Below are 16,821 nucleotides of genomic sequence, written 5' to 3' on the forward strand. Positions count from 1 at the left end.
CCACACTCTGTATTTTCTTTGTCAGCAAAACACTTGACCTCTAAGAGAAAGATTTGCCCTTCCAACCTGACTGTAGATCCTGTGTGTTCCTATTCGTATTGTGTTGATTAAGTATAGCTCATTCTTTTCTCCATGTGACGGGGAAAATAGTGAGAGGATATTTTAAGTGGTGCAGATGCTCTATAGGCAAAAAAGAGAGGAGGAGGAGAGCGGAAGGGAGCAGGCTCAGAGAGAGAGAGAGAGAGAGAGAGAGAGAGAGAGAGAGAGAGAGAGAGAGAGAGAGAGAGAGAGAGAGAGAGAGAGAGAGAGAGAGAGAGAGAGAGAGAGAGAGAGGAGTCTTCTGATGCAGAGAATACATTTTGTCTTTCCCCAGACTGCAGACGCTATTTTTAATTTAATTAGATTTCAGGACACCACTTGTCTCAGGACGCTTCTGGTTGCCTCCCATTTCTTTCCAGTGTTTCCCGGTGGTGTGAACCACGAACTAGTGGTGTGTATTTTGCTAGTTGCTAATGCCATATGCACGCTAAAGACCAAATGCTTCTATTATACTAGGGATGCACAGATTGACGAATTCACCGAAGACCGAATACCGATCTGATACCAGTGTTTAATTAATCAGCTGTATGCCTCACTGTGTGGAAGTGACTGGGATCATTCTTTTATGTGTAAGGCAACATCAGGCTTGACTTAAACATTATTTTCTTAACAAATAAACACATAGATATACTTTTTCTGAATTGGTATTTATTATTAAAATGATACAAACATCTTCAAAATTAACAGGAATTACAATTCAAGTTTATACCTTTTTATTTGGATACTGGATCAGATATCGGGCCGATACTGACTCAAATAGCTGGATCGGGTATCGGTGACAATGGGGGCGATCTAATCAATTAAATTCTATATGTATATGCTTTACACGTTATATACTGGAATTTTAATTCATGTTTAAGTTTTGACCAATTTGTTGCTGCATTAAAAAGGTTTTCGCTTGAATTGCAATTCCTGTTTTTGATTTTGAAGGTTTTTACCAAGTTGCTTTTAGTTGTGGTTTATTATTTTAATTCTAACAATTCAGTAAATTTGTATCTATGTATTCAACATTTAACATTTTGTATTTTGTTAACTCAAGCCTAATGTTGCCTTACACATAAAATAATGATCCCAGTCACTTCCACACAGTGAGGCATACAGCTTATTAATTAAAAACTGTTATCGAATCAGTACTAAGTATCGACCAATACCCAAAGCCCAGGTATCGCAATCGGTATCGGGACTGAAAAAGCCGGATCGTTGCATCCCTAGTTACAGAAGCTGTATCCTGAATTTATATACTGTATATATAAAAACACAAGAATTGTTTAGCGCTTAATGTTGAATATGAAGGACATTCACATCTTCAATTCAACGTGATAGAAATTGAAGTTTCTGATCTAATTTGATATCTTCATTGTTCTTCAGTACTGATTACATACAAGACATGCTCTGTCTGTATGTAACCTGTAAATACTGGCAGGCAACATTGTCAGTGGTGTCATAAATAAACATGTGGGGATGTGGTGAAGAAGGAAAAAACACCCTCACACAGGTACGCACAAACAAACAAACATGCACACACACACTGTGCTGAAACACACACTGCTGCCTCACCCCAGTGCACAGCCCCACTTGGCCCAGTGCTGTTTATGGGTGGGGAGTGGTTGTTGAGAGCCTGGAGTCAGCAGATCTGCCCCTGATCGATGACAGCATTTGCGGTTCTCTTCCAGTAAGAGCTTTAAACTTGGGGCGAAGAGAATCATTTGGCCACGAAGAGGGGAGAGCTTCCCATGCACCTGTCTGCTGCTCAAAGAGCTGTACTGTCATGGTGGAAAGCTCGCCAGGACGGAGACAGGGAGTGATGTCAGCGGAGTAAAACACAACCTTGTGTCCTTGTCCTACTGACTGTGCCCTTTTCTTTACCTTTGTCTTTTTTTTCTGTACCGTTTTTATCCCATGTGCTTTCTATAGTGTAAGGCCATTACAACCTGAAGTACTCACTGCTAAGATTTCAGAATGACAACACAGTGACCCATCAAAATGTTCAAATCAGAGGGCTACCTCTGGTTCTGAAAAAATTAAACCAATGCTGAAGTGCCTTACACTTGCATTCTTTCTAACAGCCAGCAGGGGGCGTCTCCTCTGGTTGCAAAAAGAAGTCTGATTGTATAGAAGTCTATGAGAAAATGAGCCTACTTCTCTCTTGATTTATTACCTCAGTAAACATTGTAAACATGAGTTTATGGTCTCAATCACTAGTTTCAAGTCTTCTTCAATACAGCATGATGTTCATTTAGTAAATTATGGTCCCATTTAGAGTCAAACAGACCATAAAGCAGGGTATGCTTTAGGGCGTGGCTACTTTGTGATTGACAGGTCGCTACCACGGCGTTGTCCGATCTAGGTTTTGTCCATGTTTTCGTCTTAGAGCATTAACCCTTTCATAGTGTGTTTTAGTTCATGAAAGTTAATTATAACCTTTTTGGTCGCCTATAAATGTGTTATTCAGGGTTTGGTTGTACTTAGCTCCACCTTCTCGTGTCACTGGTTGCAAATAACAAAAATGGCGACGGCCAAAAACCAAGATGCCAACAGCCAAAATGGCGAACTCGAGGCCTCAAAATGGCGGTCCATAAACCAATGGGTGACGTCATGGTGACTACATCCACTTCTTATATACAGTCTATGGCGATACAGAGCTACAAAGGACTGTGGCTCCACACATACACCATTTTTGCAGATTCATTGATGGATGAATGTCAATTTCTACCGATAATAATGGGTTGGTACTAGCTTATGTAAGCACACGTCATATTTTGTTTTACAGGAAGAAAAGATGATTGGATTTTGATATAAAAATACAAATAAATAGGCTTTTTGGAAAAAAAGAACATTGCATATATTGTTAAATAGGTGCACAATATGACAGGGGGAAGTGATCTATAAGGGTTAAAAAGACATTGTTCATTTCATCTTGACTTTAAACCTGCTGCAGACATAATTTAACTGAGGTTTAAGGTCATAACATTCAGTGTAAGGACAGATTTATACAGCTCAGATCATCTTCTTAACCATCCCTTTAACCCTTTCACAGTGTGTTTTCACTTCATGAAAGTAAATTATAACCTTTTTGGTCGTCTTAAAGCTTCAAAATGGCATCCACAAACCAATGAGTGATGTCGCGGTGACTACGTCCACTTCCCTATAAACAGTCTCTAGTTCAAATGGATTACAGTATGACTGAGTGACTCAGAGGTGAGCTCAGGACTCACATCAGCTACTCAGTCAACCTGCAGTCATCTCCCATGTACTGAATAGTGTGTGCCATATAATTTAGTTGTTGTTCTAACTGTCGTGTTATCTCTTTCTCTGTTTCTCTCCACAGACATTTATTGTCATCAACAAAGGGAAAACACTCTTCCGCTTCAGTGCCACGCCCTCCTTGTACATCATAAGCCCTTTTAATCTACTTAGGCGAATAGCTATTAAGATTTTGATACATTCATATCCTTTCAAGTGGTTCATTTTCTATGCCTTGCAATGAATGAAAACAAATGTTTCACTATTTTAAACTTGTTTTTTTTCTGCGTATGTCACAAGTCATCAGTAAAAAGTAAGGAAAGCTAATGCACTGTAAGCTCTAAATCACTGTCTTCTCCCTGCTCTCTCTTTCTCTCTCTCAATACTAAAGTTGGATTTCAGTTGTTGGTGTATTAAAGTGTATGTGTTGTTATGGGTAACACTGTTGGAACTTTCCTTAACTTCTGTCTTCTCACGTTATTCAGCATGATCATCATGTGTACGATTTTGACCAACTGTATATTCATGACATTTAGTGACCCCCCAGAGTGGTCCAAACAAGTAGAGTAAGTACACGTCCACACTTCTCCTCAGCAATCATAACCTCGTTTCATGTGCCCGTCACCGTTTTACTCTCTTCTCTCTTTGTTCTCAAGGTATACCTTCACAGGTATCTACACGTTTGAGTCGCTCACAAAAATTGTTGCCCGAGGCTTCGCTATAGATGGGTTCACCTTTCTCAGAGACCCGTGGAACTGGCTGGATTTCATGGTCATCTCGATGGCGTAAGTATTTAAACGCATAACAATAAAAGCCTTAAGGAATAATAATAATAATTGAAAGCTACATGTAAAAAGGAAAACTTACCAAAAAAGGGGATTTCAACACGACCAATAGAAATATAACATGTCAGCATATGGAAAGAAGGAAGTTGCGAGATGTGATTTCTTTATAATTAGTTACAAGATAATAGCCGTTAAATCCCAGATGGTAACAGAACTTTCTCACCACAGACAGTCCGGCTACTTAAACACAGGTGTAACTAATCACATTAAAAATGGCTGCGTTCCATCCAGTCGTGATGATACCAGGGTAATATTGTGCATGCTGGCTCACTGTTATAGCTTATGAGACATATCAGTGGAACAGAGCAATAATTGAAGTTATTGGTTTTACCAATCAAATGTTTTCATGTCATTTTAAAATTTGGTGCAAAAATGTTTAACATTTTAGTAGTAGTTAGAATCCAATGATTAACTTACAGGTTCCATCATTGTGTGAGTATCATAACACACGTCCATCAAACTTTAATCTTTTAATAACAAACTGCTGTTTTTGCAGCCTGCTGGAGTGGTTTTTAAAATGAACATTATAAAGAGCGCTGCAGGGATGACGTATTTGTGTAGGCCAACCAGGAAGTTAGCATCTCCCTGGTTCCCTCGACAAAGAGCCAGTTTGATTTTTCCATTGGATTTTGGATTATTGCAGAAAATAAACTCTGTGGCAAACAAACGTTTATGATACTTACACGTTTTATTCAGCAAGATAATCTTCACAAACGAACACCACTTTTATGTTTTTTGAAATGTGAATGCAATCGGCAGAAGTAAAAGTTAGGCTATAAACGAGCTACACCACGGTTGCATGAGCGTGAGTTTACACAACGAGACTGTAATGGCGGACGAGTCGGCGTGATGACGTTTAGTAGACTCATCTTGTTAGCAACCGCCTTTTTTACACATTACACATTACGGTTTCAAAATTCACGACTGGGGTATTTACTGACGTAGAACAAAGGAGTAAAATCTCTTCAGCTTCTGTTAACCACAGACCTTATTTCAGGTATCTAACTAAAACCCCATTGACTTCCAGACGAGGGAACCGGAAGTGCTAAAGTGCCAACTTATATCCAGGTGTTAGGACTCATTCCTGTAGCTCTCTATTTGTTATTTAATATTTAAAGATGGACAAAGACCGTACTCCCCAATCTAAAATTATTATTGCAGAAAATAAGCTCGGTGGCAAACAAACATTTATGATATTTACCCGTTTTGTTCAGCGAGATAATCTTCACCAATTTCATGATTTTATAAAAGTAAATGCTATCGCCAGAGGTAAAAAGCTAACGAGCTACGCCACGGTCGCATGACGTCACCACCACTAAGCTAAAGACGGACTAGTGTTCAGCGTGATGAAGTTTAGTAGTCTCATTTAGCCACTTGTTAGCAACCGCCTTTCTAAGACACAAAAAGGCTTCAAAACTCACAAGTGGGATATTTACTGATGAATTTTATATCGTAGGACAAAATGTTAAAATCTCTTAATCTTGTGTTAACTACAGACCTTATTTCAAGCATTTAACTAAAAACCCATTCAAAAAACCCACTGACTTTGAGTCGGGGAACTTGAAGGGCAGATCTGGGATTTAGGACTCATTCCTGCAGCTTTCTATACAAGACTGAGTTATTAATACTGTTTTGTGTGTCTTTTTAATGTTTGTTTGTGGGACATAAGGGGAATTTTGCTAAATAGATAATTGCCCACAGCACCTTCAATCCACATCAATCCATCATACCACGTTGATCATGCTTATTAAATCATTCTGTAACAATTCATTATTTCTCTCCTCTCTTTGGGATGGCTGCTGAATAATTGTATCTGATCCACCTTGCAGGTATATAACAGAGTTTGTAAACCTAGGCAATGTGTCAGCTCTGCGTACGTTCAGGGTTCTGAGGGCTTTGAAAACAATTTCAGTTATTCCAGGTAAGACAGTCCAGGTGTTTGTGTTTTGCGGGCGGGCGAGTCACGGGGTTGATGTTAGGTGTGGTTTTGTTTCAGTCCCTCTTCCTCTTCCTCTTCCTCCTCCGTCCTCTTCCCACTGGTCGGACAGGCGTTCTCTCTCTCACGTGGTGTTCCCTCCTGGTCTTCGATGGTGGTGCTGGTGTCGTGCTGTTCTGCGCGTACATGCGTGCGTGCGTATGTGTGTGTTGTTGTTATCGTGTGTGTTGTGTGTCATGGGGTTTCTGTTCTGTGTGTCATCCTACCTTGTTACAGATATGTGACAGAGTTTGTGGACCTTGGGAATGTCTCGGCGCTGAGAACGTTCAGGGTTCTCCGAGCATTGAAAACAATTTCTGTCATTCCAGGTGAGACTCCCATTTAAACACTAAGGCTGAGCTTACTTCTTTTACCTGTTTTTATTTCTGTTACTTTGATTTCTTTTTAAAAAGAGGATGTTTTTTTTTGTTTGTTTTACTTTTGTATTTATGACAATCAAAAATGGTAGCAATACATTTTTGATAGGCTTAGCAGTCTACTGGCAGTCTTGTATGCTCACATGTCCCATATGGACAGCTGAGCTTATAGAGCAAATCAGGATATGCAACATGCTATCTGTCTGTACAATTAATGTCCAAAACAATGTGATAATATAGAGGTAGATTTTATCATTTCCAAGGAGTTGACTTTCAGGGTGTTATCATGAGGGGTTAGATGAACAAACGATTTAGGGAACAAACATGATCATGAGTATATCAACTTCTTTGCACATCTGGTTTGTGTTCAGTATTATTTCACACATTGATCCAAATTCTCCCAATCTATGACACTGCCTTCTTGTTTCTAAAGACTATGTGATTTCCTAAGACTGCCAAGCCTAATTTGACGACACATCAACGCTGCATGAAGCTTTGAGACACATGCTTTTACAAGTTTGGCTTTAAGGGGCTTTTCTTTTGGATTTTGTTATTACAAGAGTTATTTGATTCAGACTTCAGATTCTTTCTTATTTATTTATTTTTTTGGGAAGATCTTTGTCCATCCTGGGAGTGAAAGGGAAACATAAATAATAAATATCATATTTTTCTAGGGAACACACAGTGTAACACAAGTTTATACTAGGGCTGTCAATCGATTAAAATATTGAATCGCGATTAATCGTATGATTGTCCATAGTTAATTGCGATTGATCGTTCAAAATGTACCTTAAAGGGAGATTTGTCAAGTATTTAATACTCTTATCAACATGGGAGTGGGCAAATATGCTTGCTTTATGTAAATGTATGTATATATTTATTATTGGAAATCAATTAACAACACAAAACATGACAAATACTGTCCAGAAAACCCTCACAGGTACTGCATTTAGCATAAGAAAATATGCTCAAATCCTAACATGGCAAACTCGAGCCCAACAGGCAGCAACAGCTGTCAGTGTGTCAGTGCGCTGACTTGACTATGACTTCCCCCAAACTGCCTGTGATTATCATAAAGTGGACATGTCTGTAAAGAAGAGACTCGTGGGTATCCATAGAACCTATTTTCATTCACAAATCTTGAGATCAGAGGTCAAGGGACCCCTTTGAAAATGGCTATACTATGACATGGTTGGATAACATTGGATTCCTTAGGTTTTTAGTTTCATATGATATCAGTATCTTCACTCTAGCTTTAAAACTGAGCCCACTACAACCTCAGAAGGACCGTAGAGCGTTTATGCATTAAAGAAATTAGTGGCATTAAAACAAATTTGTGTGTTATTATCACGTTAACTTTGACAGCCCTAGTTTATACATTTGCTTTTACATGATATTCACTCAAAATGCTTACAAAACAATATGACATTATGAAGTTACTGTGTTTCAGTAGATATACACACATACACAAACACATTCAGTACAGGACAATAAGCTCAGCCTCCAGCATAGAGCGCTCAGTTGTGCTCTGGGCTAAACCAGCCCGAGGGCTCGCCCAGCACTGCAAGAGTGGGAGAAAGAAGTGCCTAGGATGGGAACGGTTCTTCGGTTAAATCAAGGTCGCCATCACGGTTTACACACAGGTGATGCCGACACCGAGTCAATTCCTTCAGCCTTGGCGTTTAAATGACCCGCATGCCACCTCTCATTGCCCCCCCCCCCCAGCCACCAACTCTTCCTCGCCTGTCCTTTCTCTCTCCTCTTCACTTCCTGCTTCCTTGACTGAGCCTGGTTCTGTGCGCTGTTTGCTGTTGTGGTGCTGCAGTTGATTTGTTGGATGCAGTATAATAATTGACTGCAGCTCGTCAGGAATGTTCCCATAGATGGACACACGGAGTGAAGGGAAATTAATAATAATTTCTCTTCTCCAGATGGATCCTAAATCCAGCTGTAGTGCAGTCTGTTCTTCCTCAGTAGAACAGCTTTTCTATAGAACTGTTTACTTACATGAAGTAGTTACTGTAAAAGTGTGGAAATGAAAATGTGTCTTTCTGATGGAAACATCCTATCAAGCTGCAGTGTGGTGTTAAATGTTTTATGAAAAAAAATGACTATGACCTCTATATTTGTGGTTTAAACTTAAATGCACTATTATAGTGGAATCAGTGTGCTGTTATTACGTAGCAGATAGTCTTGCCCTTTGCTTTTATTAAATGTTTCTAGAAGTATCTCTGTTTGATAACCATATAGCTGGACATCTGCACAAAAGAAATCAGTCCACCAACAGTTTCAATTTGAGAGAGACTGTAAGAGTACTGACATAATATGCACAGTTGCTCAGGTGATAAATAGCTGCCAGTTGAGAGTTTGGATATTTGTAGTGAGTTTTAATGCAGATCTATGCACAGTATTTTCCCCAGACATAAGCTACTTTAGACTTATGTTATGGAATCATGTTTTTCTGAAATACAATGCTCAGCTGTTTATATTTGGGGACATACAGTGTTTGGATTTTTTAAAGCCTCTGAAACTTGGCTTCATATCCTAACTACTTTTCTATAACATTAAATATGCATGACTAAATAAGTGAAATTCTAATTTAAAGGGGACATATCATACTTGTATTTTAGGTTTCTACTAGAAGTCTTTTACATTAGGGCTGTGAATTGATAACAATATTTAATCGTGATTAATCGCATGATTGTCCATAGTTAATCGCAAATTAATCGCACTTTTTTTTTTATCTGTTCAAAATGTACCTTAAAGGGAAATTTGTCAAGTATTTAATACTCTTATCAACATGGGAGTGGGCAAATATGCTTGCCTTATGCAAATGTATGTATATATTTATTAGCAATCAATTAACAACACAAAACAATGACAAATATTGTCCAGAAACCCTCACAGGTACTGCATTTAGCATAGAAAATATGCTCAAATCATAACATTGCAAACTGCAGCCCAACAGGCAACAACAGCTGTCAGTGTGTCAGTGTGCTGACTTGACTATGACTTGCCCCAAACTGCATTTGATTATCATAAAGTGGACATGTCTGTAAAGGGGAAACTCGTGGGTACCCATAGAACCCATTTTCATTCACATATCTAAAGGTCAGAGGCCAAGGGACTCCTTTAAAAATGGCCATGCCAATTTTTCCTCACCAAAATTTAGCATAAGTTTGGAGCGATATTTAGCCTCCTTCGTGACACGCTAGTATGACATTGTTGGCACCAATGGATTCTTTAGGTTTTTCTAGTTTTATATAATACTAGTATCTTCACTCTGTAGCTTTAAAACAGGCAAAAACACATTATTTTTTAGTTATTCAGACTCAAATGTTGGTAAATCCTGATTGGTGCAGTGAAATATGTGAAATCATGTTTTCCAACTGAGCCCCACCCGCTTTAAACCAGAGAGAGTAGCACAGACACAAATACAAATGGTGAAGTAACCAAAACTGTTGCAACGTTGGCAGAAAATAATTTGTTTATTTAGGATCCGATTATTTATTGTGAAAAACTGACTGAGAAAAAAGGTTAACCGGGCCTTTAATATGCAGTATTTATTCTTAAGGAAAGTGTTGACAAGTGTGATACTGCAAATAAGCATGTCAGCCCATGATAATACTGAAAGTGAAGTGAAACTGAAATAAAGTAAGGAAGAAAAAAAGCACTATCTATCCAGCAAAGCTAGACAAGAGTAGAACAGTGAGTGTAATTCTTTAGATTCTAAAAGCTACTAAAAATCAACAAATCCTATTTTTTAATAAATAAATAACCTTTATTTTTATTCACAGGGAGATTCTAATGACACAAACATACAGCCACATTTCTTAAATTATATCACACTGTTTATTAAAACTTTGAAACTGAAGACATCAAGTTACATGATATGGGATGATTCTATTTATCTGAAATAAGTACATTAGTACTTAATGAGCAATAGTAGCCTGAAGCTTATCCAAATGAGCAAGAAAAGAAACAAGTGAGAACATTAGCAGAGGAAAGGAGAACGGGTTTCTCCTCCCAGGAGATGTGGAGACGCATGACAAAAAAATGTTCTGCCTCTGAGTTGCAGAGTTGTGCCCACAGACAATGACTGGAGCTACATTATTTTCATTACCTTATGGGAATACCTGTGCTATCACTGCACTGTGCTTACATTATTTATGTTTGGATATCAGAGAATTCCAATTTATGAAACTGGGTTGTCAGCTTCTTTCTCTGAACTCTCAGCTGTAGGCTTTATTGTGTTGTTACCGTACTGTAGCACATTATGTAGTAATTAAATAAACGTCGAAGCAATTACCTTATATGATAATATGATGATTAGATAGTTTATTATTTATCCTCAAGGCTTATTCTTCAGCAGGTGCGTACATAGTACAAACAAGTAAGACATACAGAATTATATAGAATAAAGTAGGGCTGTATTTAATTCTCTTGGGAGTGGGCAAATATGCTGCTTTATGCAAATGTATGTATATATTTATTATTCTAAATCAATTATCAACACAAAACAATGACAAATATTGCTTAGAAACCCTCACAGGTACTGCATTTAGCATAAAAAAAATGCTCAAATCACAACGTGGCAAACTCAAACACAAACAGGCAACAACAGCTGTCAGTGTGTCAGTGTGCTGACTTGACTATGACTTGCCCCAAACTGCATTTGATTATCATAAAGTGGGCATGTCTGTAAAGCAGAGACTTGTGGGTACCCATAAAATCCATTTTCATTCACATATCTTGTCAGAGGTCAATGGACCTCTTTGAAAACGCCCATGCCATTTTTTGTTGCCAAAATTTAGCCTAAGTTTGGAGCGTTATTTAACCGACTTTGCGACAAGCTAGTGTGACACGACACAACCTAAAAATCACAAGTTGCGTTAATGTTAAAGAGAAATTAGTGCCGTTAAAACGTTAACTTTGACAGCCCTAAAAAAAAAAAATGATTTAAAGTCCTCAGATATCTTGAATCTTGAAAAAAAACATCAGGTAAAGCTGCAAAATAAAGAGCTGCTTTTAACAGTATTACAACAACAATATTATTCTCAACATACTCAACACCAACTCGCATGCCTGTGGTTTTTACTTTATATAATTTTTTGTATTGTGTATCAGCAAATATAACCATATCTGTTAGATCCCACTCTCATTTTATATCAAATGGAGCCCCTGTTTGCCAATTGTGATGATTTCCGCCTACTGTTGAGGTGTTAATATTACAGTCGCTTAAATCATAGGTTGGGTAACTTAATATCCACCACATGGCTTGGCTTGCAACTACCTGAATAATTAAATAAGAAAAGAACAGCCTGACCTGCAGATTTCCATCTAGGCAGGAATGACAGGAAGAACAACAACAAGCGCTGTCTACACACTGGTTTTATACTCTAAAGGGATGCACACGACACACTGATTTCTGGTGTTGATGCTTGGCAGCGTGGGCGTAGGTGCATGAGAAATAATTCTGATGCCTGCCAAGTTTAGATTTATGTAACAGGCTGTCCAGCACAGGGTTAAATACAGGATTAGATATGTATGTTACCTAACCTAACTTTGCTTTCCTTAAGTCAGCTCTGAATTGCACCTATAAAAAACCAAACTCAGCTTGTGCTCTCTTGGGATGCAAAAAGTTGCAATTCTTTTTATTTGTGTCTATCTGTGTGTTTGTTTTTGTGTGTGTGTGTGCATTTGAATTTGTTTGCTGGTGTGTGTGTGTACGTGAGTTCGTCTGTTTCCATGTATGTGCATTTGTGCACATTTGTGTGTGTGTGTGTGTGTGTGTGTGTGTGTGTGTGTGTGTGTGTGCGCGTGTGTGTGCGTGCATGTGTGTGCGTGTGTGTGTGTGTGTGTGTGTGTTTATCGTATACTAATTAACAGGCCTGAAGACCATTGTGGGTGCTCTGATCCAGTCTGTGAAGAAGCTGTCGGATGTGATGATCCTGACCGTCTTCTGTCTCAGCGTCTTTGCTCTGATTGGACTGCAGCTCTTTATGGGGAACCTGCGGCACAAGTGTGTATTCTGGCCAATCAACATAACCGAGTACGCCTTGGCAAATGGGGGCTTTGCCTGGGACGCGTACATCATGAATGACAGTGAGTGATTACCTTGACACTTGATTAAAGGTACAACCGATAACATTCAGCCACTAGAGGTCATATTCTCCCTACCCCGTTCTATTGCATTCACTTCACAACAAGTCGTTGCCAGTTCGTTGCACAACCTGCATATTTGATGGTTGAATGGATTGAGACTCGGACAGACAGACTGTCAAGTGATGAATCTTTCGCGGTAGAGTAAAAGTTATTTTGCAACATGTAGCTATAGGCCTACATTGTTGCCATGGTAAATATTCACTTACTCTGCAGCCTGATGGAGACACTAGTGTCAAACTCAGCCATGTATCTGTTTTTTACCACACTAAGCGGCAACTACTCGATCGCTGATGACATAGAGATACCACGTAATACCAACATTGTTTTACTGTTGGCTCACAAGTCTTGTTAGAAGTGGGAACCAAACGTCAGATATCTTCCACAGAGTTAAACAAAACATTAATTTTGGACACATCAAGATTTTTTAAATGATTAATTCACAGTCATAATAACTTTTTTTCAGGAAAAGCCATACTTTAATTTGGCACCTTTCTAAAAGCTCTGTGGCTGTATTATTTTTTTTAAATGATTAGTTTACATAAAAATGTTATCAATATAACCTGTAAACCAACGTGATTACCTCAATGGGACTTAACAGAAAGCGTGTGCATCTTGGTAATTCTTTCTCTTGTTATTGTTTTGTTTTTGAGACATGTGGCAGTGGCTAATACAAGTGACTGTTTTCTGTTTTTGTCTTTATAGCAAATTTCTACTTCTACCCTGGTCAGATTGATGCTCTACTATGTGGAAATAGTTCTGACTCGGGGTAAGTTAGTGCTTTACTCACTGAATGCATGCCTTCATATTTATACTTTAATGTTTTCAGCAGGTGTCTCACATTTTTCTGTTGTTCTTTCACACATCTTGCGATGCACTTGGACACATCATCAGTGATGTAACCGGGCACTCGCGCCCCCCTCAAGCTTCTCATTTCGGCCTGATGAATCTAATTGTAGTTATCATGGGGGCCACTCTTCAGGAACAAAATCATTTTGCAGTTTTCAAAATATGAGTACACATACTCATTATACATACTATTTAGACATTTTAGGCAGTCAATCATGTATTCATAATTCATGAGCCAGACTTCCTTGGGTCATTAAATATTAAGGTAGGTCATATCAATATCCCACTCCAACATTGTACATGTAAGCTTTCATGTACAAGCAAACAACAACAACAAAAACACTAGTCAAGACTTATTTTATTTTAGACTGCCAGTGATGCTTGTATCTGTGATCCCAACTGTGTTGATGCTGAAGTGGCACATTTCAGTCATTTGTTAAGTTACAGCTTTTGTGTTCCTGTGTGTTTTTCCTTTCAGACGATGTCCAGAGGGTTTTACATGCATGAAAGCTGGAAGGAACCCCAACTATGGTTACACCAGCTTTGACAGCTTTGGATGGGCTTTCCTCACCCTCTTTCGCCTCATGACCCAAGACTTCTGGGAGAATCTCTACATGCTGGTAAAGTAGTGTTTTCCTAAATTCTTCTTTCTTCTCCGTAGTCTGAAATTGGTATGATGTACAGTATATGTAGAACGCTTCAGAATAGCGAGTCAGTGGTACCAGCCATTAGAAATATGGAACATATCGTGTTACCTTAATCCCTGACTATTTTTAAATTAGGAATGGCTTCTTAAAAATAATATTTCTTAATACAAGAAAAACGTATCTGCCATGGTGGCAGACGACTTTTACCTGCCACAGCCAACATTTACCCAGTATTTGGCAGGTGGCAGGTGGTAATTTCATTTCCTGGATGAAGTCTTTGACCCTTCTTGCAGATGTTTTAGAGACCTATATTAATGCTTCTCTAGTCCTACCCAGAGAAGTAAAACACCCCCTAAGCAGTACTAATGATTTTGTCCTCACTTCATCATAAAAAAGATATACATCATCATCCTTATACCTGATGAATCAGCAAAGGTGCCCATCAGCAGCTCTCCCCCATCAGTTAATTTGCCCTCTGAATAAAAGGGAAGGAAGGACAGCTGGTCAGAAATACGGTGGCTAGGAGAGTGTGACTACTTGCCACTAGATTTGTGTTTGTCTTTCATGCAGGGTGAAAAGAATTTTGTATTGAAGCAATGAACAAAAGTGAATTCATGTTTTTGTTAAATGACCTTTAGAACAGTCGTGTTCTCCGCCAAATGTATTTTTTTAAGAGAACATTGAACCAGTATTACATATCTGACTTCTTAGGGACACACATGAATGTACAAAATATATAACATGTGCACAGATATTTGTAATGTTAAACTGCACTACCATGACACTGCACTAGCATTTCTTTTCTCCTCCTCCAGACCTGTACCACCGCAGCCATAATAGATACACTTCATTTGGCAAATAGGCCAGTCACTGTTTCAGTGTGTGTGTTTGTTTAAACTGGGATTTCCTGCACTCTAAGGTTTCTTTCTTATCTGGAGGTTTTCCTGGAGAAAGCTATGAACCGGATATAGAAGCACCAGCAATGATGACACAACACACGTAGACCATAGACTGTATATATAGATGGACGACACGTCTCCACTTCCTTCCACTGTATAAAAGTGAAGCCAAAATATTCCGGATACGGAAACTGCCATCTTGAGATTTTGATGTCATTTGAAGCCAGAGTCTGCGCAGTAGTGATCGGGGGACTGGAGCCGCGGTATCGGCCCACACACCCGCCAGCTTGCTAGCGTGAGCCACCTAGTTGCTACGTTAGCACCACGGTAGCTGTTTGGTTAGAAAGGCACAACAACTAACCATAAATATCTCTAAAACTACACTTATGATCAAATCGACACATGTTCTATTAGGCAGACTCATGACGGTTATGGAAAGTTAAAGTTGCATCTCCTCTCTCATACAATTCCCGAACCTCCGGTTCTGCGACTACTTCACTCAGAGCAGCTGTCAATCACAGCTGTCAATCATGACGTCTCACCCCCTTTTTATAGGATCAAATATGTAATTAAAACCAAACTTATCACAAAAAATTAACACTTGAACATACATCATCGTGATAAGAACTACCTAAAATGACAGAAACCATCTTTGGGAAAAATTTGACGTTGACTTTGACTTTTTAGTTTGGCTCATGTCCCATCTGCTAACATTGAGTGCTTTATGACCTAGACTGCAGCCAGCCACCAGGGGGCGATCAAGATGTTTTGGCGTCACTTTTGGGGAGCTGTCATGTCGTCCATCTTTATATACAATCTATGGCATATACGTACAGTACCTCTGACAGAATAAGAAAGTACTCTTGAACATAAAACAACAGTTTTAGTAAGATGCATTCAGTTTATAACTTATCAATAGGACAATATGTCTGTTTAAAAACATTATTTTCCATGTCTCTCTGATAACCTCATTGCTTTGTCTGTGTGTATCTGTCAGACTCTGCGAGCCGCTGGGAAGACCTACATGATCTTCTTTGTGCTGGTCATCTTTGTGGGCTCCTTCTACCTGGTGAATCTCATCTTGGCTGTGGTGGCCATGGCTTATGAGGAGCAGAACCAAGCCACTATTGAGGAGGCGGAGCGGAAAGAGGCTGAATTCAAGGCCATGCTCGATCAGCTCAAGAGGCAGCAAGAGGAAACACAGGTTGGTCTCATTCTCTTTCTCGCACACATACACCGTCACCTGTTTTTCATAGTTTATGTTTATCATGTGTCTTTTCTTTTCTCAGGCTGCTGCAATGGCCACATCTGCAGGCACGGTGTCAGAGGCTGCGTTAGAGGATGAGGGAGGAGAGCACTTGTCCCGCAGCTCCTCTGAGGTCTCCAAGCTGAGCTCCAAGAGCGCCAAGGAGCGTCGCAATCGCAAGAAGAAATGGCGCCAGAAAGAGCAGGACAAAGAGAAGGGAGACAGTGAGAAGGTTGTTAAGTCTGAGTCGGACGATGGCAGCAAGAAAAGCACCATTCGTTTCCCAGGAAGCCGGCTGGGGAGGAAGACATCCATTATGAACCAGGTAAAGTTAGCAAGATAAACTAGACAGTAAATGCACACTGTTGTTTGACTTAGCATGTGCGGATACATCTACTGATGCTTCTGAACACCTTATTATGGCACGTTTCCACCAAGTAGTCCAGTTCAGTTCAGTTCAGTTCGTTACACATTAGAAC

At 39.2% G+C, this 16,821-nt stretch overlaps 1 protein-coding gene across 11 annotated transcripts in view; it reads left to right on the forward strand.

Annotated features, from left to right (window-relative positions):
• scn8ab (sodium channel, voltage gated, type VIII, alpha subunit b) overlaps nucleotides 1-16,821 on the forward strand; it is a 75,404-nt gene that overhangs the window by 21,841 nt on the left and 36,742 nt on the right. For 8 of the 11 annotated variants that reach the window (XM_037790841.1, XM_037791220.1, XM_037790760.1 and 5 more), the window contains exons 3-11: nucleotides 3,428-3,546; nucleotides 3,819-3,908; nucleotides 3,999-4,127; nucleotides 6,400-6,491; nucleotides 12,429-12,644; nucleotides 13,407-13,470; nucleotides 14,029-14,170; nucleotides 16,094-16,300; nucleotides 16,386-16,667. In XM_037790841.1, the coding sequence (XP_037646769.1) occupies nucleotides 3,428-3,546; nucleotides 3,819-3,908; nucleotides 3,999-4,127; nucleotides 6,400-6,491; nucleotides 12,429-12,644; nucleotides 13,407-13,470; nucleotides 14,029-14,170; nucleotides 16,094-16,300; nucleotides 16,386-16,667 (1,341 nt within the window). Of the gene's footprint in view, nucleotides 1-3,427; nucleotides 3,547-3,818; nucleotides 3,909-3,998; nucleotides 4,128-6,016; nucleotides 6,109-6,399; nucleotides 6,492-12,428; nucleotides 12,645-13,406; nucleotides 13,471-14,028; nucleotides 14,171-16,093; nucleotides 16,301-16,385; nucleotides 16,668-16,821 lie in introns of all 11 variants that reach the window. The other 3 variants (XM_037790993.1, XM_037791377.1, XM_037791137.1) reach the window with 1 other exon arrangement.

Source organism: Sebastes umbrosus, chromosome 1 (assembly GCF_015220745.1).
Source record: "Sebastes umbrosus isolate fSebUmb1 chromosome 1, fSebUmb1.pri, whole genome shotgun sequence".
In the NCBI taxonomy this organism is placed as follows: domain Eukaryota; kingdom Metazoa; phylum Chordata; class Actinopteri; order Perciformes; family Sebastidae; genus Sebastes; species Sebastes umbrosus.